We start from the raw sequence: 21,689 nt of genomic DNA, 5'->3' as shown, positions 1-21,689 counted from the left end.
CGAGCATTCTTATAACCAGTATTTTGAACTACTAAACTAATAGCTTCCTGGTCCATTTCGTTTAGTTCTTTCACTTGAGTTTTGTTCTTTTCTTTCATTTGGGCCGTGTTTATTTGTCTTCTGATTTTGGCAGCCCCCCTGTGTGTGTTTCTGTGTGTTAGGTAGAGCTACTATGTGCCCCAGGCTGGGTAGAGTGGCCTGATGTAGTAGCTGTCCTGTAGGGTCCAATGACACAGCCACCCCTATCACCCAACCTAAGGTACTTGAGGTGCACCTACTGAGTGGGCTGTGTACACGCCTCTGTTGTAGTTGAGCCTTGATTTATGTTGGCATGTCCAAAGTCAGCCACTGCCTATGTTCTGTCTAGAGTCATACAGCGTAAGCTACAAAGTGATCTGTGGATGGCTTGCTACTCGTGGGCTCGGAGGTGAGGCCAGGCTGTGATCTGAGGCCAGCTGCTGCTAGGGGCAGGCCTAGGATCAATTTAGTGAGAGTTACAGGGCTCGCTGAAGCCAGATGCTGCTCATTTGAAAGAATCTAAGACAATCTAAAGCAGGGCTGTCAAACTAATTTTCACTGGGGGCCATATCAGCCTCCTAGTTGCCTTCAAAGGGCTGAATGTAATGTTAGGACTGTATAAATATAACTACTCCTTAACTGGGGGCGGGGGACTTGGTGCTGCCGCCAGGTAGAAACAAGGTGTTGGGCCAGAGAAAACAAGGTGAATGGCCAGATTTGGCCCAAGGGCCTTGTGTTTGCCATCTGTGATCTAAAGCATAAGCCAAGACAAGCCATTCACATAGACAGCCCCTGGAAACAGCTGGGGTAGACCTGACAGTTGGGTGTGGTAGGGTGTCAAGGGCTGGGCAAATAATGTGAGCCAGATTAATGGAGTCTCAGGTATAGCACCCACCTGCTGGCTCTGTGGCTCTGTGGAGGGAGGCCTCAGAAAATGTACAGTGGTCTATGCTAGAGCTTCTATGTGGGAGAAAGCTGTCCTGTGGTTCTCACACTGATGCCAGTCAATTCAGTTCCTTCCGTATGTCTCTGGTGACTTTCAATCTGCTGTCCTTATGCTGGAGCTCGGAGGGAGTGAGTCTGAATAATTTGTGTATGGGCCCTTTAAGAGGAACTGCCAGGGAGTCTAGTAGTGTCTATCTTACATAGCCTCAATCCCTGCAGGATTTTATAGCCAGAAGTTATGGGGGCTTCTCTTCCTAGCCCTGGAGCCATGGACTGGGGAGCTTGGTGCGAGGCTGGGACCCCTTGCTCCTAAATTGTTCCTCCCTATTTTTATCCACCACAGCTTGATGACTGGGAGGAGTGGGTACTTCCGGTGCAGGGTTTTCTTTTATGGTGTTGGAACATCCTGAAACTAGAGAGTGGGGGTGATGCTTGCACAGCATCGTGAATGTATGTATGTAAAGCTCAGGAATGACACAATTTACAATGTAAACAATAGCTTTTATTTATTACTTAAAATGAATCACACCATGGAGAATAGGAGAAAGTCAAGGGAGGGAGTAAAACAGATTCCTCTGGGGGGAGAGGAAGAGCAAGTTCAGCAGGTGGCTCCAGAGCTGGCCGTGATGCATCTTCCCGAGGTGGCTCCTCCTCTGCAGCAGGAGCCGGGGCAGGTGCAAGGGAGAGCTCTTCAGGCAGGGGTGGTGGGGCCTCAGTCAGGTCTCGAGATGCTGCATGGTTGGGTCCTGGCTCCAGAGCTGTGTCTGGAGTGGCTGCTGGAGGTTATGACCACTGGAGGTGGACACCCATCCAGGTATGGAGCAGCCTCCTGGTCCGCCCCTGCATGGAGCTCCTTGGGATGTACGACAGGTGTTGAAGCAGGAGCCGGCTCTGCCTCCTGGGCTGGTGCTGGAGTTTTGAGAGGAAGAAAGATCACCCATGTGCCCGCATTTCCATGTGCTCCCCCACCAAAGACAGGACACAGCCAGAGCCTTTCAGAGAAGCTGCAGCCCAGGACCCACCCCTGGAACATCCTCCCCACGGCCAGTCCGGCACAGAGGTGGTCTGAGGCCTGTCTTTGCTCCTGCCTAGCCTCCGCAGGCTCTCCCTGAGTCTGTCCCCCACCCCTCCCCACCCACATGTATAAGCTTCCATGTACCTCTACCCCATCCTACCCCACCACCCCAACTTCTTACCCTTGGTTTCTGCTTCCCTAAGCTCCAGGTCATGCCCTAGGTGAAGCCCTTTACCCATACACACGAGTATGGGGAGGAGACATAGGGCTGCTCGTGTGGGATGGGAGTGGTGGTCTGGCCCGAACAAAACCACCGTAGGCCTCCCTTTGTTACCTCTGGGTGCCCCCATGAAAAGAGCCATAGGCATCTGGGCTGAGAGTGGACCCAGCGGTGGCCATAGAAGAACATAGTATTATTTCCTGCCTCCTTTGAGGCCATGGCTCAGGAAAGGAGCCAGAAAACAAGAAAACAGCCCATCCATGCAAATGTCTCCAGCCAGGTGAGCTGGGTAGAGCAGTTGTTGAATGTAACTGCCGTGTTACCAGGGTTCCAAGTTCTGCTGGGCTGTTATCAGGAAGTGAGGTCACTGCTCTCGTCTGAGGAGAGGCCAGAGGCAGAGCTCTGCTAGTGCTGGGCCCTCGTGCTGTGTGGTTTTTCTACAGAAATCTTGTCAACTGTGGTTCCATTTGTTCTAGATTTGTGAAGTACTTTTGATGTTGTGAATAGCACATTTAAAAATGTTTATTTGTTTCATTGCTTTGAATAATACAGGTGACTTTTAATAGTCATTATATACTTAGCAACCTTGTTAAATCTGTTGTTAATTTTTTTCATTATATCTTCTCATTTTTTTATGCATTCTAGTAAAAGTCATGTTGACTAGCTCCTATCCAAGGATAGACATGTCCAGTGTGCTGTCAGAAATTGTCCGGAGGAGCACATCTGGACTGCTCAAAATGTCATTCCTTCAAAAAGTTTGAGTAAAAACTTCCCTGCTTTTAGATTATAGACCTAACTTGAACTGTGGGCTTCATCCCTGGGCAGAAACCACTTAAGGAAAACAGCATCTGTGGAGATAAAATATGCTAACTACTGCCTGTCAGTGTGCCTCGTGAGATCATTTGAGATCTCAGACACTGAGTCTCTTCAGTTCCATCATCAGCAAAGAACATCTTGCGATGTGGTTTTAGCCAATGGTTAAACACTTTAGAACAGTTTTACTCTGTGCTGTGTGTAAGAAAGTATATATAATTGAAATAAGGGGCAAAGAGGCTCAAAAAGTTTCACTTTACTGATTTTCTTAAATCACAGAACAACACATTACTTAATTAGTCAGCAAGTTAATGAGAGTGATTTTCTAGCTGATTCTTGTCAAGAGGACTGTGTTAATTCAGATGTGGCTGTAAGAAGCCAAGTTGCCTGAATATTTAAAAGTGGGGAAAGGTACTAAAGAAAACATGCATTTAAAAACTTTTATTTTTCACTAGATTAGACAACCGTTTGAACCCTTGATGTCATTATTACCTTTGGCTGCATACCAGACCACCTGAAAACTTAGTAACTTAAACCAACACACGTTTATTTACTGCATAGTGCTCTAGGTTGGAAGTTTGGTCTGGGCTCAGCGAGGGAGTTCTGCTGTCGCAGGCCACACTCAGGGGATCTTTGCTGGGCTTGTTCATGGGTCTGTGGTTTGCTGCCAGTCCTCTGGGAATGACTGGTCTGAGATGACTTAGCTGGGTCCTTCAGCCCTGCCACTAGACTAGCCTGGGCTTATTTAAATGATGATGGTGACCGGGGACCCCAGATCAGCAAGTAAGTGGAAGAGAGCATGCAAAGCTGATTCCTGAGATTTCTTGGGTTTCTCGAGAGTCATGTCAGAACACACACAGCTGGCTTCTGCTCTGTTCTGTCGCCCAAGGCAAGTGGAAGCCCAATCAGAGGGGGCAATAGACTTCTTTTTGGAGGTGCAGAGTAAGGTGACATTGTATTGGGAGGTGACACAGTAAGGTGACGTAGATCACCTTCTAAGCCCTTCCCCCCATACAACACTCTTGTGCTTTATCATGTTCTTTTTTAAAATTTTTATTTAGTTATTTTTCAAGTACAGTTTTTTGTCTGTTTCTCCCATCCCAGCCCCTCCGCCCCATGCCCCTCACCTCCCTCCCATTTCCTCCCCCCCAGTCCTCGTCCCTGTGTCCTTCATACTTGTTCCTCCAAATCCCTCCCCTTTTCCCCCTTAAATTCCCTTTCCCTCTCCCCTCTGGTCACTATCCCCTTGTTCTCTATTTCAGTGTCTTTATTTTTATTCTGCTTGCTTGTTTGTTTTGTTGTTTAGCTTCCTGTTAAAGGTGAGATCATATGGTATTTGTCCTTCAATGCCTGGCCTATTTCACTCAGCATAATGCTTTCCAGTTCCATCCATGTTGTTGCAAAGGGTAGTAGCTCCTTCTTTCTCTCTGCTGCATAGAATTCCATTGTGTATATGTACAACAATTTTTTGATCCATTCATTTACTGATGGGCACCTAGGTTGCTTCCAGCTCTTGGCTATTGTAAATAGTGCTGCTATGAATATTGCGGTGCATAGGTTCTTTGAAATTGATGTTTTAGGATTCTTAGTATATAATCCTAGCAGTGGAATTGCTGGGTCAAAAGGCAGATCCATTTTAGTTTTGTGAGGAAACTGCATACTGTTTTCCACAGTGGTTGTACCAGTCTGCAATCCCACCAACAGTGAACTAAGGACCCCTTTTCCCCACAACCTCTCCAACATTTGTTGTTTGTTGCTTTGTTTATGATAGCCATCCTGACTGGTGTAAAGTGGTATCTCATTGTGGTTTTAATTTGCATCTCTCTGATAGCTTAGCGATACTGAGCATCTCTTCATGTGTCTCTGGATGTTCTGTATGTCTTCCTTGGAGAAGTGTCTGTTCAAGTCCTTTTCCCATTTTTTAATTGGGTTGGTTGTCTTCTTAGAGTGGAGTCGTGTAAGTTCTTTGTATATTTTGGAGATTAAACCTTTGAGATATCATTGGCAAATATGTTTTCCCATACAGCTGGTTGTCTTGCTAATTTAATACTGTTTTCTTTAGCCACACAGAAGCTTTTTATTTTGATGAGATCCCATTTGTTTATTCTTTTCTTTATATTCCTTGCTCTAGGGGACATATCGATAAAAATGTTGCTGCGTGAAATATCTGAGATTTTCTTGCTGATGTTCTCCTCTAGGACTTTAATGGTGTCACGGCTTATATTTAAGTCTTTTATCCACCTTGAATTTATTTTGGTGTATGGTGTAAGTCTGTGCTCAAGTTTCTTTTTTTTGCACATAGCTGTCCAGTTCTCCCAACACCATTTGTTGAAGAGTCTGTCTTTACTCCAGTTTATGTTACTGCCCCCTTTGTCGAATATTAATTGACTGTAGAGAGTTGGGTTGATTTCTGGGCTCACTGTTCTGTTCCATTGGTCTATGTGCCTGTTTTTATGCAAATACCAGGCTATTTTGATTATAGTGGCCTTGTAGTACAGTTTGGTATCAGGTATTGTGATCCCTCCTACTTCGCTCTTCTTTCTCAAAATTGCAGCAGTTTTTGGGGGTCATTTATGGTTCCATATAAATTTTTGAAGTGTCTGTTCTATGTCTGTGAAATATGCCATTGGTCCTTTAATAGGCATTGCATTGAATCTGTAAATTGCCTTGGATAGTATGGACATTTTGATGATGTTAATTCTTCCAATCCATGAACAAGGTATATGTTTCCATTTGTTTGTGTCTTCCCTGATTTCTTTCTTCAGTGCTTATCATGTTCTTTTAAGATGGAGGTTAAGTACTGGTATTTTAAGTCTATTTAGCAAACTAATAAGAAAAAGTCAGGAATTAAATGACTTCCTGTTGGGCAGTTAAAAGCCCTGCTTTAATAATGGAGGAAGTCCTGGAGTGCAGACAAAGGGATGAAACATGAAAGATAACTAAGACTGAAACGCTAATTTTGGAAGCTGGCCAGCAATTGACTCACAGCAGGACCGGGCTGCTAAATCCTGAAAGAAAGGATTTTTGAGTTATTGGCAAGGCCATTTTTTCCTAATAGCCTGAATGCCAGTGTTCTATTGGGTATTAGTATCACTGCTAACATTACAAGGTTTAAAAGGGTCAAAATGAGACTTTGATGTCCCAAACTGAAACCTTTTTTTTTAAACGTGTGTGTGGAAAGCCTGTCCAGGATCACAGATTTAAAAGTATGACCACAGAGAACTGGTATTCCCAACGTTTCTTTGTACATGAAAGCAGACTCTTTTCCCCTCTTAGTTTTCAGGAACGCAAATGAGAACTAACATTGGGTACTTACTTTTCAAGTGCAAATTCTAAAGTGTATTAAACTTCTCTGTGGGAGAGCCCTGGGGTACAAAAAGGAAAATCCTTTCTGTGTTCTAGGGCCTCTTGTTGTATAGGAACAGAGAAAGGCAGTTTAAAACATTAAAAAGCAACTCAGTATTTCTGATTGATTTAAACAAATTTGAGAAGGAGAGATGACCATAGGATTCTTGAAAATGAAACTGAGAGACTTTCATAAAGGGTTGAAGACTTGACAATGGAGAACAATGGTCATGTCCAAATAAATGGATTGAAAGTCTCAACAGAGACTTGGAGTGGGGTGGGTGATGGAAGGAGAATTGCATGTTTAAAACCGTTGGCTCACAGCCTCTGGAAAAGTAATCTAAGTGTAAATCAGACACTGTCATCCCTTAGCATAAAGCCCGCCAGTGTCTTCCTGTTGCATTTCAAATGAAATCCAGTCTTGCCAATGGGTCGCACAGGCCTTGTGCAACCTGGGTCCATCCTGTTCTCCTAGCCTACCACATGGTGCTCTCTGCCTGGCTCACTGGGTTCCAGACACACCTGGCTCCCTCCTGCCTCTTTGTTTCTGCCCTGGGCAGTCTGTCCCTTAGCCTGGAAAGCTCTTCTGTGGATCGTCTAGTTTCTCAGGTGCGGGTCCCACTTCATTCTTCAGGGCTTTTCCCTGTCAATCCATCCAAAGCCTCCAACAGACCAAGTATTTTTTACTCAGTACCTTATTTCCTTTATAGCACTACTAGTTAATTTTTGTTTTGTAAATAACTTGCATTTTTCTGTCTCCTCACACTAGAATGTATCAGGGACCTTGTTGTTTTGTACATTGCTAGGTCTCCTGTACCTTTCGCTGTGCCTGCTATTCAAGAATATTCACCGAGCCCTGGGCAGTGTGGTTCAGTTGGTTGGAGTGTCATCCTATAGCTGAAAGCCTGTGGGTTTGATCCCGGGTCACACAGGCCCGTATAATCTCTGGTCTGGATGCATATGAGAGGCGGCCAATTGATATTTCTCTCTAATATCAATGTTTCTCTCTCTCCTTTCCTCCCTCTCTAAAAAGCAATGAAAAAATGTCCTGAGTGAGGATAAAAAAAATATTCATGGAGCAAAACAATGAAAGAATTCATTTTTAAAACAAAACCACAGTTGATGTGTAAAGTTATTCTATCTTAGTGTACATTGTTTGCAATTATAAAATGAGGGCATTGTATGCAAATCTCAAAAGAAAACACAGCAAAGTCTTTTCTCCTCGGGTGTTACATCACGCTGACATTGGCTGTCACATAGAGCCTTTACCATTTGGTGATTATACCACGTGTTTAACTCCAGAAGGGGGTTGGTGGGGAATGCTCTCTTTTTATCTATTGTCACCTGGAATAGAGGTGAAAAAATCCAAATTGCAGAAGAACTGGGGGCAGGGGACGTCCAGTGATCTGTGTGGCCTAGGAAAAATTTATGGAACATCTATTGCTATTTATTTTCATCTCATTTTTTTAAATTTCTGTTTGTTTTTTGTAATATATTTAGTTCATTAATTGCATAGTAGATATATATGTAAAATATATAAATACATATAAATATATGTACTTATATGTATATATAAATACATATTTTCACATGTATTTTAAAGCATATGCCATGTTTCTGTATGACCTGTGTGCACCATATTCATGTATGGGATGGATCCACCAATGTGAAGTTCGGAAATGATGAAGATTTACCCTATGAGTAGTTTTGACTCTAGTGACAATTTCTGTGGGAGGATGTTAGCATATTTTAAGTATCGCTTTTGAAGAATGTTTCACAAGGTAATATGATAACACATAAATCTATGAATAAAAATATTAAGGGAACCTAATAAAAGAAAGGCTTAATATATTCAGTTTGCAATGCGAACATCACTGGGCATGCCAAAAAATGCAGAGATTCCTAAATAGATGGCATATTAATTTGGGATTTGATCCCCCACAAAGTAATAGTTAGGAATCTCTCTGCTCTGGCCCTTCCCAGCAGGCACTGTCCTTTCTGCCTGCCAACCCCACTTCCTCTTAACTTCCCAGGTGGGACAATAACGTCTCTTACCTGGCTACCCCCCTGCCTTGGAACATAAAAATCTGTGTTTCAAAACGCCTCTGTGATTATGCTGGAATCCAGCAGAGGAGTTTGGTTGATGTTATTATTCATCATTTATTTTTCTTTTAGTTATGTAGGCCATTCATTTAATATTACAATCCATCTCTAGAAAATTTGTTTTGAGAAGATTACTATTGATACATCTAATTTACAAGTAGGTTTTAAAAACTTTAAATTTTTTTTGATATCTGTACTGGGTATTTTGTTTGAGTATTATAATAAAAATGATGGTATTTTACAAAGTTTTTTTCCTGAGCTCTCGAATATATTTTTCTGAAAGAGTGACTGGGAAAATATTTTTTCCTTGCTAGACTGCTACATTTTGGTATGGGAAATGCATAGTGCTTTTATTGCTGCAGGAAATTTTTGTACTTTATTATCAGATCACTTTATAATGCCACCTGCTTTTGAAAAATATGGCGTGTCTTCATTTCTTCTTTCAATATGGCTTGTTGCCCTTAGCAATTTTATAATAAAGTGCACTCGGGCTGGTATCTTTCCCCCTGGGTAACTGTCCTGTATATCTGTGAATTCGCCATCTAACACAGCCCTACCTACTCATAATGAGTTAACTTGTACCCTTGCCAAAATTTAAATAAAAGAGAAAAAAAACTTTGTAAGTTTTTAAACTTACAAAGTAATAAACAAAATAAATGTGCCTTAAGGTTATATAAACATGTTTGCATTTACTAATTCAATTACTACCATGAGAATTTAAAAAATCTATTCCTGGTTAATCATTTCTACTTTCAAGCACAGCTATAATCTCTTGACTTAAAATACTTAAAGTACATAATAATGGTTACTGAGTTAAAGATTGACCCTGTGGAGAATTTTTGACTCATTAGGTCAATTTTCATTTGTGCATTATTTATCCATTTTAGGACAATGACTGTCAAATATTTTTTCTTCTGAGATCCTCTTATCCTTCCCTTCTACACTCAGATTTTAAGATATTTCCCTCCTTCATTTGGGCCAGTTCTTATATTGTTTCTATGCCAGTTAAAGGAGAAAACTTTATTCCTTTTTCTTTTCTACTTCACCAAAGCTAGCTATTCTCTACTATACAGAGATGTTAGAAGCAGAATGCTAGTAATAAAGAAAACTGACCAGTGTTCTAAACCCTCTCCTGAAACTAACCAGATGTGTATCCTGAGGTTATTCATTCATTGCATTATGTCCTTTTTCTTCATTCATTGTCTGCTAAATAAGGGGGCTGCCCAAGATGATCCAATTTTTTTCTGATTCTTATCAATCTGTGGGTAAATGTGAAGAAGGTCCTAACAATAAAGCAGAGTGCAATATAACTGAATAAAGTGAATGTACGGGTTGAGAGAGAGGAGAAGTGTATATTATCGGTAATCACATTTGTTGTCTCTAGCCTTTCTTTAGATCATGTTTCTATTTGGTTTAATAATCGTTCATTTGGTTTTTGTAATTTTTCTACTCTGAAAGTTGTTCATAGATATTCAGAGAAAAATGGGATTAGTCATGAGCTCAAAACTGGGAAAATGAAGAGAATATTCTTTCATTCCATATTTCCCAGCCACTCATGATGGCTTCTCAGCAGTCCGCTTCCTATCTCTGTTGCTGGCAGTGACTTGAAAGAACATTCCTGGGGCCTGATTATTTCTCTCCTGGGCTCAGAGAAGAGCTAAGCTGTCGTGATGAGAGATGGGAACCTCATCTCTTCATGTACTCATATACTCACTGACAAATGTCAGTGCAGCGTCTGACCCATTTAACAGATTTTTTTAAATTGGTGACAGTATTTACTTTTTGTCACGTACCCTGTGAACTACATGTCCCTTCAGGCATGCCAACTGCAGTTCTCGCTTAGGACAGAAAGAAAAACTGGGGTGTCATCCACACTGCTTTGACTGCCCAGAAATTGAATTGTTTCAAGATCATGTACTAAAAGTACACTAGAAATACCTAAGATCAATGGGTTCAGAAAACAATGAGCTAAAACTGGCCTTGAAAATTCTCTTTTTATATTTTGAATTTTTTTCTTGACATTAATGAACTGTTCTAGGACAATGGTTCCCAGCCTCAACACTATTGCCATTTCAGTCCTGTAAGTCTTTGTTGTGAGAGCTATTCTCTGCACAGTAGCATATTGGACAGTATTGCTGGCCTTTGCCTTTAAGTTGCCGTTAGACTTTTATGTTATGACAACAAAAAGTGTCTCCAGACATTGCCAGATGTCATCAGGGGGATGGGAGAGCCAGCCACAGGTCCAGAGCTTTGATGACTCTGGGGAGGGACTTGTAGGTGAACTGCCTGTGAGGAGGCAAAGCCCATTTCTGTAAGAGCTGCAGTAATGAAGTATTTAAAATGATTAAAGGCTCCTCATTTTGTTTTAAAAATAATCTTAAGGAAGAAAATAATCATTGATGAAGGGAGTGGTAAATTCTCCACAAAATGATTTTTAAAATTTACTTTTCATGGTAAGTAAAACATCTCGTATTGCTAGATTTCTACTACATATTGATGTAAATGGAGGAAAGAAAATGTAAATAATACTAAGTGAAACCATATTACCCATAATATACTTTAAAAGCTAAATGGATTTTAAACAATAAAAAATTTTGCATACATTAAAAAGAGACATCCTTTTGATTTTTAAAATAAGGAAAAAGAAAATCTGGTATAATGAGTTCGGAATGATGCTTTCAGTATCCATTTACAAACACCCAAAGATTAAAATAATATAATTGTGTTCTGTTGTTTTGATAGGAAGCGACTGGGTTGCATACTTGTCTTTACTTGATAAGATGGATCAGTTCCTCACTTTTAAAATGTTTTTTTGGAAAAATGGAACAAATAGCAGAGTCCCAATAGCATACTGAGTAGACCTGCATTCTAACTTTTCTACTGCGAGTTTCCACTAATGTCACATAAAACTGGATTGAAGTGATCATATGCAATAATCGTTTAAAGAAATTAGGTGCTTTTTCTAAAGCTATCCTGCTTTTCAAATCAGAATTATAGTTTTGTTTTTAGGGGTAAAAATAGGTAGGCAGGGAGATGAGGTTTTTTTTCCTTTGTATCTGTTCATTTCTCATGGCATACCTCATTTTTACCTCCCGAAGGAGAAAGAAACAATCAAACTTAATAATGTCATTTTGCCATTTCTGAAAGTGACTAATATTTGTGTATACCTCAAATGTAAAGTTATTTGAAATTTTATAGAGATGCCGTTGGTAGTAACTTGGAAAGTGAATCTTGTTATAAAAAAACAGACTATTTATTGGCTTTTTCTCTGCATATATTAAAACGAAACATATAAAGAGCCTTTTATGGTATCCACATTGATAGATATTGTTTTTCTCTTCAGTTATTCTTATAATTCAGTTGATATCTCTAAAGAATTATGTGTATTTACTTATAGTCACTTGCTATTTTTATATTAAGCTGTATAGCTGAAGCCAAAAATGAGATGATTGAGTTATTACTTTGTATTTATATATAATATCTCATAAACTCCCTGTTGGCTCCCCCACCCTCGAATTTCTTGTGATGAAACAGTATTTAGGCAAAATAAAGAAAATGTAAAGTTTCTGATATGATGTGCTATTATGTGAAAGTGCATGAAAATTTGAGATGTTTTGAATTTCTTATATGAAAATAACTTTTTATATACTTTAGTTTTGAGTATTTTATCTAGAGGTATATTGGATGTGCAGTTATTTTTTGGGGCATTTTATTTAATTTTATAACCTTCCTCTATTGCCCTTCTTTGTCTCAACAGTGTTACCATAACTGAACTGAAGCTTTTGGTGCTGCGTGTATTTAAACTGTGTTTTTCATAATCCTCCCAGATATTAATCGAATGTGGCCATTTCATAAACATCATACAAATTATTTCACATGGGTGTGTTGAAGTGTGCTTGTCTTTCTCATCTATGGAAGGCGGCGCGCCTCTGATGTCAAGAGTTCCCATTTTCATTGCATCCCACACAGAGACTTTTTCGGTAGTGAGAAATAGAACTCTTCTTGCTATGGTGTGAAACACCACTTTTTTTCTTTTAATTACTGTATTTCTATTTGGCTGTTTTCCAGTTGTATACTTGCCAGTTATTGATTTTCCTTTGCATTCTATGAAATAGGATTTAAAAATGGAATGGTGATTTTTCGGATGGGTAGGGGACAGGGATGGGGCAGTGAGTGACCCAAATGTGCAGGGAGTCTCCTCACACAACACAGCGAATCTTCCGAGTCTGAGTGTTAGGAAGCCGAGGACCACAAGGACTCAGGAATTCTACCTCATTGTTTTAGTGCCCAGGCCAGAAAACCTAGACATTTTAAAAAACTTTATCTTTATTGTTGACGATTACAGATGTCTGCATTGCCCCGCCCCATTCCCCTTCACCCACATCCACCCAGCAACCTAGACTTTTTTTTGAGATGTGCTATTCAGGGCTCTTGGAACACGTAGCAATAGTTGGCATTACCCAGGAGGGCAGCTGCTAGCCACATGTGACTATTTCAACTTAAATTTAAGCACAAGGAAATATTTACTTCCCCATTTGCACACACTGTGCTTAACACGGTCAATGTACTAGTCAGTGCTGATAAAGAACATTTGTGTCCTGCAGGAAGTTATAGCGGACAGTGCAGAGGATTCTTGTCCTAGGCCAGGATGAAAGTATTGAGAAACAATCTCCTTTCAGGAAATCCTCACGAATAAGTGAAATGCGGAAAGGTGACTTTGTTCCCTCATTTTTGTGTGTGCCCTCTAGCTGTAGCTGTGCACCGAGGAGCCCAGAGAATTCACAGGCCCATCCGAAGCCTCTACCAGGCCAGCTACAGACTCCAGGCCTGTCCGCCCTTGTAGCTGCAGCCTCGGCAGCCCTGCTAGTACATTTTGTGTACAAATGGTTGTTTCTCTCCAATGATTGGAAATCCGTTCCTGTTGATTTATAGAGGCCTAACTGATTTGGGAGGATGATGAACGGAAGGCACAGCATTTTGGCCCCTCCTCCTTTACTTCACCATCCTCCCCAGTTTAACACATAGGTGCTTAGGTTAAACGTCGTTATGATGTCATTGCTTCTGCTATGGCCAGAATACAGAGTGTGGAGTTGTTCTGGCAGAAAGACAATGTTTAAAGAAAAACAATGATAACTAATTTTCTAGTGACAGTGGTCATTTTCTTCTTTTTGTATATTCTTATGGAGATTTTTTTAAATTTAATGCTTTCCTGTGGGGGCAACTTTCCTCACAAGTCCCCCCATGTGCCGCGGATGAGAGTAAACATGACTGAGACATGAGTGATCTGCTTGGGGAGGAGAGGTGGCCAGTTTCTCAGGGGAAAAAGGCATTGAGCCCCTTCCTCCAGGGCCTTTTATTGGGTTGTAATACACAGGAACACAGGGCAGCAAGGATCAAACAGCAGGTAACATTTCAAAGAAATCTGAGGGCTTAGTCTGAGTCAGAGTCTGTCAGCAACAGAGTTTTAGAGTTTCCTGCTCAAACCCTTAACATATGAATGAAAGCACTCTTAGCAGAGCAGATATCACTGGTTTATCAGAAAATCTTTGTGATGCCAGATTGTTCTCCAGGACACGGCTCTAGCAAAGCAAGGAGCTGCACCCCTCCCCATCAGGTATTCAGGTTTAAGGGGATCAGAGCCAGGAAGTGCTTCTCCCAAAGTACATGTGGACTCGGGCTTTGTCAAAACTGGGGGGTGTGAATCTATTGCTCCCTCTTTGTCTCAGCCCCCCGAGTCCTTCCATGAAGGCCTCCCAAGTGATCGAGTCTGGCTTAGGTTGCCTCCCACTGTGAGGGGTCTTACCCATCATTGACTTTCGACCAAGCCTGGAGGGCAGGGAGAGGAAACTGAGGCAGCCTTTGCTACCAGAGACAGGCTTCATCTCCTGTGGTTCACATTCCAGAGGTCACTGACTCCTCCTTAGCCACAGGGGGTAGAGTTACAATTCCTGAAACCAGGCACAGCAGTCCACAACACTTTCCCTTGCCCTTTTTTTCAAAATAATGGTTTGATTCTTCCTCCTAGAGTGACCAATACAGTTGTTTAAAGTTATTTTGAAAAATAGGATCTCATGGGCTCAGTAGGCTGTGTTTCAGTTTATTGGGGTTACTATCCTTTTTGCCACTTATATTTTTCTACATTTGATGGGAGGCTCATCACCTCTGCTCCCTTTTCAGTGTAACCCAGCAGAACCTGAGAGCTTTCTTGCTTCTTGGTACAATAAGATGCTCCACACTTGTTTTTTATTTCCTGCATGACACCCATAATCACTGACTTTTCTATGGGACTCTTAGAATATTTTTAAAAGAAGAAAAGCTCTATTTCGCCTTCTTTCTCCTACTTTTAACAGAATATACAGAAACACATGTCAACAAAAGAGAAAGCTGAAAAAATCCTGCAACATATGTATCAGTTTGAATATGGACATACTTATTACAGGAAAAGGTTTCACTGTTCAACTGAAGAGGAATAGTGAAATAGAGTTGGGGAGGTGTCAGCTTAGTGACCCCTTGGAGCAGTGATGGGTTCAGGCTTCTAGGCACATGTAGTGCTGTTGTCCCATGGCATGTTTCATTGCATACACTGCCGTCTGAAGTGTCAGCTTCTCTAACCACACCTGTACATAGATACAAAAGTAGATATTCAGCTCATTAGAGATCAGCAAGATTATCATTTCCTAAGATCTTTGTACTGTGAGCAGTGAGAAACCAGAGAGTTTCAAATATCTTTAAATTTATTTTAAGCTCATCTAGAGGGTTCACTTTTTTGTGCATGCTCCAGTTAATGAGGGGCACAGAGGGCCAGGCATGTGCAAATCAGAGTGGGCTTCTGCTGAGGGTGGTGGGACAGAAGCAAAGTCACCTGCAATGTAAGTTAAACGAGGGTACCTTTAATATCTGCAAACCCCTTTTCTTGCTCTTTTCATGGAGAGGGCCTGGCAGTCTTTTCTCTAGGTTCATGAAACTATTTGTAATATTCATTATCCTCATTGTTTTTATTATCATTGTTTCCTTAAAACATACTTCCCATTTTTGCTCTAAAATTTAAACATCTTACTGATAGGCACACCAGCGTTTCCCTTTTGGCAATGTGTCTATGCAATAAACGAGATGCAAAGTGGAGTTTGGCTGGATTGAACTGCGGCATAGGTTTTTATCTTCACACCTCTGATTCCCTTTTGTCTTGAGTTTTGCCTGGGATAGCCCATTTGTATATAAATGTGTGTGTGTGTGTGTGTGTGTTATTTCTTAGATCCTGTCACGGTTCCAAAATCGAGGTAACATTCGCAGGTTCATTTGGAAGAATTCGGTCTTCGTGCGCCACTTCAGTGGAGTAGAGGGAAAAGCCAAATCGCCTCTTTCCTGAAAGAGCATTTCATCCATCTCCATCTCTGTGATCGCACCGAGTCATTATGGAGCAGTTGGCTCTGATACGCTTGCACAGACACAAATTGAGTCCGACAGGACTGATGTCGCCTGGACGTGGCTGTCATTAGAAATGCTGGCACGAGGCTGGGAGTGGCGAAGGGGGGTGGGCTGCGAAGCTGATTCCTTCGGCACTTCCGTGATGTTGGGAGAGTTTAACATTTGATAGCTGTGAACCGTTCGATAAGTTGTTTTCCAGATAAGATTAATAACAATAGCTGATGTAGAGCAGCTGGCTGGCTTTGGGTTTCAGGTAGGTGTGTTTCAGTGTACAGTACGCTCTACATGCCACCCACAAATTGACACCAAAGGGAAAAAAGTCTATTTAGTGGAACGGTAATTAGAAGGATCCCCCCTTCCTTTTAGTTTTATCTTCCCTGCATTCAAACCACTCATGCAGAGTAATAAAAAAGATAATTATCTCAAAAAATTTTTATTCTCACACTCTAGCTCAGTTTCAGAAAAGACTGTATAAGATCTGTGTTACAATACTTTTTTAAAAGGTTCTTTTAGTGGATTAGGTTATTTCTAGATAGCTCTAGTATTTCCTGTCACAAATTTTGTACGTGTTGCAAATATTTCAATGTGGAAAACTTAAAGATACACTGCTTTATTTTGGAAACAGATTCTGATTGTCATTCTCATGTTCTCACAATGACAGAGGAAGCTGTAGCATTTAATATTCTCTCTCTCTCGCGTATGAGCCTACTTTATAAGATGCTCTGCAGGATTTATTCAAAGTTCTATAGGAACAATTACTTATCACCTAAAGAGTCAAACTTCAAATTATTGCTTGAAGCCAGTTATAGCTTCCCTTTTATTTCCATTCCCATCAGGACCACCATCAGTCTCTTGGTCTGTATTGCTTCTCACCTGGGACTCCTGCTATGGCCTAATAGCATTCTCTAAATCATCCCACGTTCAGCTGTCAGTTAATCTTAGCCTAGTTGCATGTTGTTGCTCCGCTCTGAAACATTAAATAGCTTTCTTTGTGGTTTGCTGAATAAAGGCTGGTTGACTTGGATTGGTATCCCAGGCTTTCTGTGACTCAAAATTTTTTTAAGAACCATTCTCTATTGCCATCTCCTCATTTGGTTTCCTAAGGGATCCATCATGCCGACCCAGTTTCTCAGTGTGGTCTCTGGACCAGCTACATCAGCATCATCCAGAAACTTGTTAGAAATGCAGATTCTTGGACCTGACCTCAGACCTACTGAATCACAAGCTCTGGGGGTAGTGCCCAGCTATCTGTTTCAGCAAACCTTCCAAGTGTTCTGATGCACACAGACTTTGGAGGAAGCTCAGCTCACCAGGCAGCTCACCTTTTCCCCAGAGTTTCCCTCCCGTTGCCCTACCTTTGCATAGAATTCCTGAAGTGCCTTTCTCTTTTTGGTAAAATCCTGCCTATATGCCAACACCCAGTGTGAGACACTGCTTTTTCTGGGATGCCATTCTTGATCCTACCTTTGATGGCATTATTTGGTTTTCCTTCCTGGTACTGAATGACTTAGTAACTTGTACTAGTCATCTGGTGTGTCTTTCTGATTTTCCCTGCTCAGGTGAAAAGTCACAGAAGACAGAATTTGACTCATTTGTACCCCCCAATGCTGTGCTGTGTGGCATCTCTGATGCCTTGCATGCAGTAGGTTCTCTAAAAATAGTTGTGGCTTATTGATTTTACATAGAAGATTGCCCAGGAGGCATATAAAAATCCTGTTAAATCAAAGTGGCTCATGCTAACTATTGTTTTGACTTATTGAAGCCAAACTAGACTTGAATGTTGATGTGTCTTCAGGGAAGAAGCCAAATGTGCTAGTGTAAGAAATTCTAACCTCTATTGCTTAACTGAAGAAGTTGAATTAGCCCTGTCATTTCACCCGGTGCCAAGAAAGCAGCTTCCATTATTCTCTCAGCGATAGACTTTTATCCTGCACAGCGGAGACTCTCCTAAATTTTTCTTGCAGCATTGGTGTGCTTTCTTCCACTGATGTACGCACCTAATGTTTCATCAGAAGTGACAGTTTCTTCTCAAGGAGTGTTGCCCAAAAGGTAGCAGAAGCAGAGGGTGAAATTCAAGGTGGTTGGCTTTAGGATGGCCTGCAAATGGGAACAAGAGAGGCTAAGGCTGCTCCATTGTACAAACCCAGTTATTTGCTTCCTAATACAAAGGCATCATGGTTACAATTTATTGTGTATTTATAATGGATTGTGTCTCTCAATGGTGGTTGTGATGGAACAAGGGGAAGAGAGGGAGGAATCTGAGCTGCCTTTGTGTTTTCTACCCTCTCTTTTCTCTGTGTCTCCCCTTCCAGGCTCTGAAAGTGTTCCAGCTGAAACTTCAGATCGGACACGCTCGCTGCGGTGTCAAAGGCAGTGATTCCCAGCTGCCAGCGTGTGCTGCCGCCGGGCTCAGGATGGTGCGGGTCGCCAGGCCTCTGCTGCTGCTCCTCGCTTTCTTCCTGCTCGCAGACGCTCAGAGTAAGCCATTCTCCCCTGCTCTGGGGGGCTGTGACCGTCATGAGAGGTTTTGTTTGCAGTTGGCACCAGGCTCAGGGCCTCTGAATACGTTTCCTTTGGAAGTAAACCCTGAGACACTGTGGGGTCCTCCTGGGCCACCAGCCAGCCTTTGAGAGAGGTTATTGATGTGACTTCCTTACCATTTTCTCTCTCTTTTAATGCCCCCTTCCTTTCTGGTGTCTCTAACTGCTCCTTCTGTTTTGTCCCTTTTTCTTTTTAAAATCTTACCCATTGGGTGGCAAAGATATTTTGAGACCCATGACATAACTCAAACTGGGGTTAACCAGTTGGTGTTGGCAATGAGTAAATATTGTTCAGATCCATTAGAAATTTCTTTAGTTTTGTGGATATTTTTATGTTTAGAAAAATGCACAATGTCACATTGAGCCCAATTAAACTTCCAAGCCCCTTGTAGCTGTCATAGCAGCTGTTCCTGTGTACTGTTTCCGACAGCTGTCGTCGAGTGCAGTATTCAAACAAATCAAGCAGAACTGACAAACCTGTGGCTGGATGAAGGGTGTGGAAGTGTGAGAAGTTGGCTGAATAGAGACGCCAAAGTTTGCATTATTGGGCTCAATTTATTAAACAGAGATCGTGGTCAATTGGCTTGCCAATTAAGGAGAAGATCCCATCTCCTTCATAATTAGGGAATCAGTAGGTCTACCTTGTTTGCATATGTTTCTTTTCTCATTTGTCTTGTGGCCTTTTGGAAGTGATAGTCCTGGAAAAAGCATGTCTGTGGTTTGTACTCACAGCATGTCTGGTTCCTCGGTACTGGTTTGACTCGTATAAGGGTTGGCCATTCTCATGGGGAGTCCCCTGGTACTATTAAAATGTATAACATCTGCAGTCATTAACTTTTACCTCCACTCACTATTTCAGTGAGATTAAATTTGATTCATGTTAAGGATGTTTTAAAGATAAGGATTCTATGTTGCATTGGCCCCTACCTATTAATTGCATTTTGACAAGAATTTCCTCAATAGCAGCCAATTTCTTGGTTTAAATAGAATGTTGGTTTTTTCCTGAAGAGAACTTTCCAGGAGTGAAAAGAGTAATGTTAATAATAGGATACATATGGAACACGCATGTTTTAAACACAACATTCTCTGGTTAATAATGTATATAGTTTCCCAATTAGCACTTGGGAGTGTTGGTTTTGAGTAAAGCCAAAGAATTTTTCATACAATGCCAGCAAATAATTAACTGGGAAAGGGCCCAAATGAAAGATGCTCTTGTTATTTTAAAGCCCTCTATGTCAAAATCTATTTTAAAGTTGAAATCTAAATTTACTTTAAAGAAATCAGGCATATGGCTTTATTTTTCTGTTTCAGCTAGAGTGAAAAAGTAAGTTGTTTTACAATTGTTAATTTTTGGCAAAAGCATATGAAGACCCTGGGAACCCACTTTAATATCAAATTGCACTTAGAGATTTTTCTAGTTATTATATATAATTATTTATCCATGAAGTTTTCCTTCCAGATAAGTAAAAATGTTCTTTTGCCGAGTACCTATTCTTTTTGTTTAAGTCTTTGGTGGAAAGTGGCAGACATATGTCAAGCATTTAGGAATAAATACTTTTAAAATGATGTTTTTAAAAATATATTACAAGTTATCATCACCGCTCCATTTCCTCCCGCTCCTCCCTTCTCCCTCTCCTCTCTCATCACACTGCCTACACCATAGAGTCTCACAAAAGAAATGACGAAGGCGTGGCTAGCAATTTTTAGTTAAATTAGGATATTTGTTATGGTATATATTCATGTGATATCAGCTTTCAACCTCAAGATGTAACCTGAAAAAAATCCATTGTCTCTCACTCTTCCTGTTGAAATTCAAGTGTGGGGACAGGCTTACTCTTTGCAAACCAATTTTGTTTGGTTTTCTCTTGTTCGCTCAGCCTTGATTTAGTATATTTTTACTTTAACAGATTCATTTGGCATTGTTGAATAGCATGTTTAAATTAACCTAAGCATTCCTAGTGAAAGAGAAAAGTGAGCCATTTTTTCTGGTATATTTTAAAAGAAGAAAGAACAACCTCTAATAATCTACCAGAGGATATTCATGGTCTGTGAAGGCATATGGTAGAATTGGACATCATTTTAGTCACTAAGAATGTTTAAAATATGTTGGGTGTGGACTGTAACCCATTAAATTACCATCACCTTCTCTTAAAACATGGTAAAAATCAAGATGTCAGTGGCCCTGAAGAAAGTTTTTTTTCTTCACTATCATGTAAAGATAATATTGCTCAGGCTACTATTACCTGTGTCACTGGTGTAGTTCTCTATGTTCATTAGCACATTTAGCAATATTTGTTTTTCCTTTCAATGAGAGGTGTTTAGTATTTTCACAAGTGATCAGGAGATATGTTTCAAAATTTAATAGTAGCTCTCAGAGCAGTTTGGCAACTATGGAATAATTAATTTTTTCTCTTTTGAAGAACCAGACTACAAAGGGTTAGGGAGTGGAAAGAAGGCACCCTAGTTTACAATGTTAATTTAATGTGTTCCACTCATTGCCTTTTGAAATGCTGAATTCTAGAGAATCACACACAGAGTTAGGATTATAATCCACCCCGCCCCATGGAATGCCCTAGAAAAGTGTTAGGTGTGCTGTTGCATTAAGTAGGAAAGCAGTCAGGAGCCTTGGTTCAGATCCAAGTTGAAAAATTGTGATAATACTTCTTGAGCAGAAAATTATAGTCTCTACCACTGCCAATTTAAAATGCCTCACAGGTCCCCACTATCAAGCCTAGATGTGCGCATGGTCTTCTTTCTTTGCATTCCTATGTCTTAAATGCTCGAAACGATTGCTTATTTCTTGAAAGCATGTACCCATGGTAGAGCTCTGGTCTCAGGAAAGATTAAGTGTGACTCCTCTTTGAGCACTAGGAGTAGCTCTTCCTCATTTCGGACCAACCATTATCTAGTTTAGGTGGCAGTCTGATGCATGCAAACTGATGAGGAATTTAGATTCTGTAATATTAGTGTAGTCCTGGGGTGAATATTTTCCTTTTGGCTGAGTGTTCATACTGATTTCTGTTAGTTTTATTTCACATTAAGCTTTAGGTTTTTGGTTTTTTTAACCAATCATTACTTTTTAACTAGATGTAAGCCAACAAGCTCCTGTTAGCCCCTATTTTCATCAAACTGGTTCCAATTTAATGAAATCACTGGTTAACGTTATATTCTAGACCTGAGTTTACACTTTGGCCTCTGTAATTGGGCCTGAGTGTTTACTGGATCTTATTAGAATCCTAACTTGTGGTAGTTTAATTCCTCAAAT

General features: G+C 40.8%; 1 protein-coding gene across 17 annotated transcripts in view; it reads left to right on the top strand.

Moving 5' to 3' along the window:
- Positions 1 to 21,689, top strand: part of PTPRD (protein tyrosine phosphatase receptor type D) — a 523,934-nt gene that overhangs the window by 98,678 nt on the left and 403,567 nt on the right. For all 17 annotated transcript variants that reach the window (XM_053656280.1, XM_037156783.2, XM_037156780.2 and 14 more), the window contains exon 2: positions 18,197 to 18,362. In XM_053656280.1, the coding sequence (XP_053512255.1) occupies positions 18,299 to 18,362 (64 nt within the window). In that variant the 5' untranslated portion in view covers positions 18,197 to 18,298. The remainder of the gene's footprint in view (positions 1 to 18,196; positions 18,363 to 21,689) is intronic.

This window comes from Artibeus jamaicensis, unplaced genomic scaffold (assembly GCF_021234435.1).
Source record: "Artibeus jamaicensis isolate MK-2021 breed Jamaican fruit bat unplaced genomic scaffold, CSHL_Jam_final scaffold_1964, whole genome shotgun sequence".
NCBI lineage: Eukaryota > Metazoa > Chordata > Mammalia > Chiroptera > Phyllostomidae > Artibeus > Artibeus jamaicensis.
The sequence above is the reverse complement of the archived record's forward strand: the minus strand, read 5'-3'. Positions and strand labels throughout refer to the sequence as shown.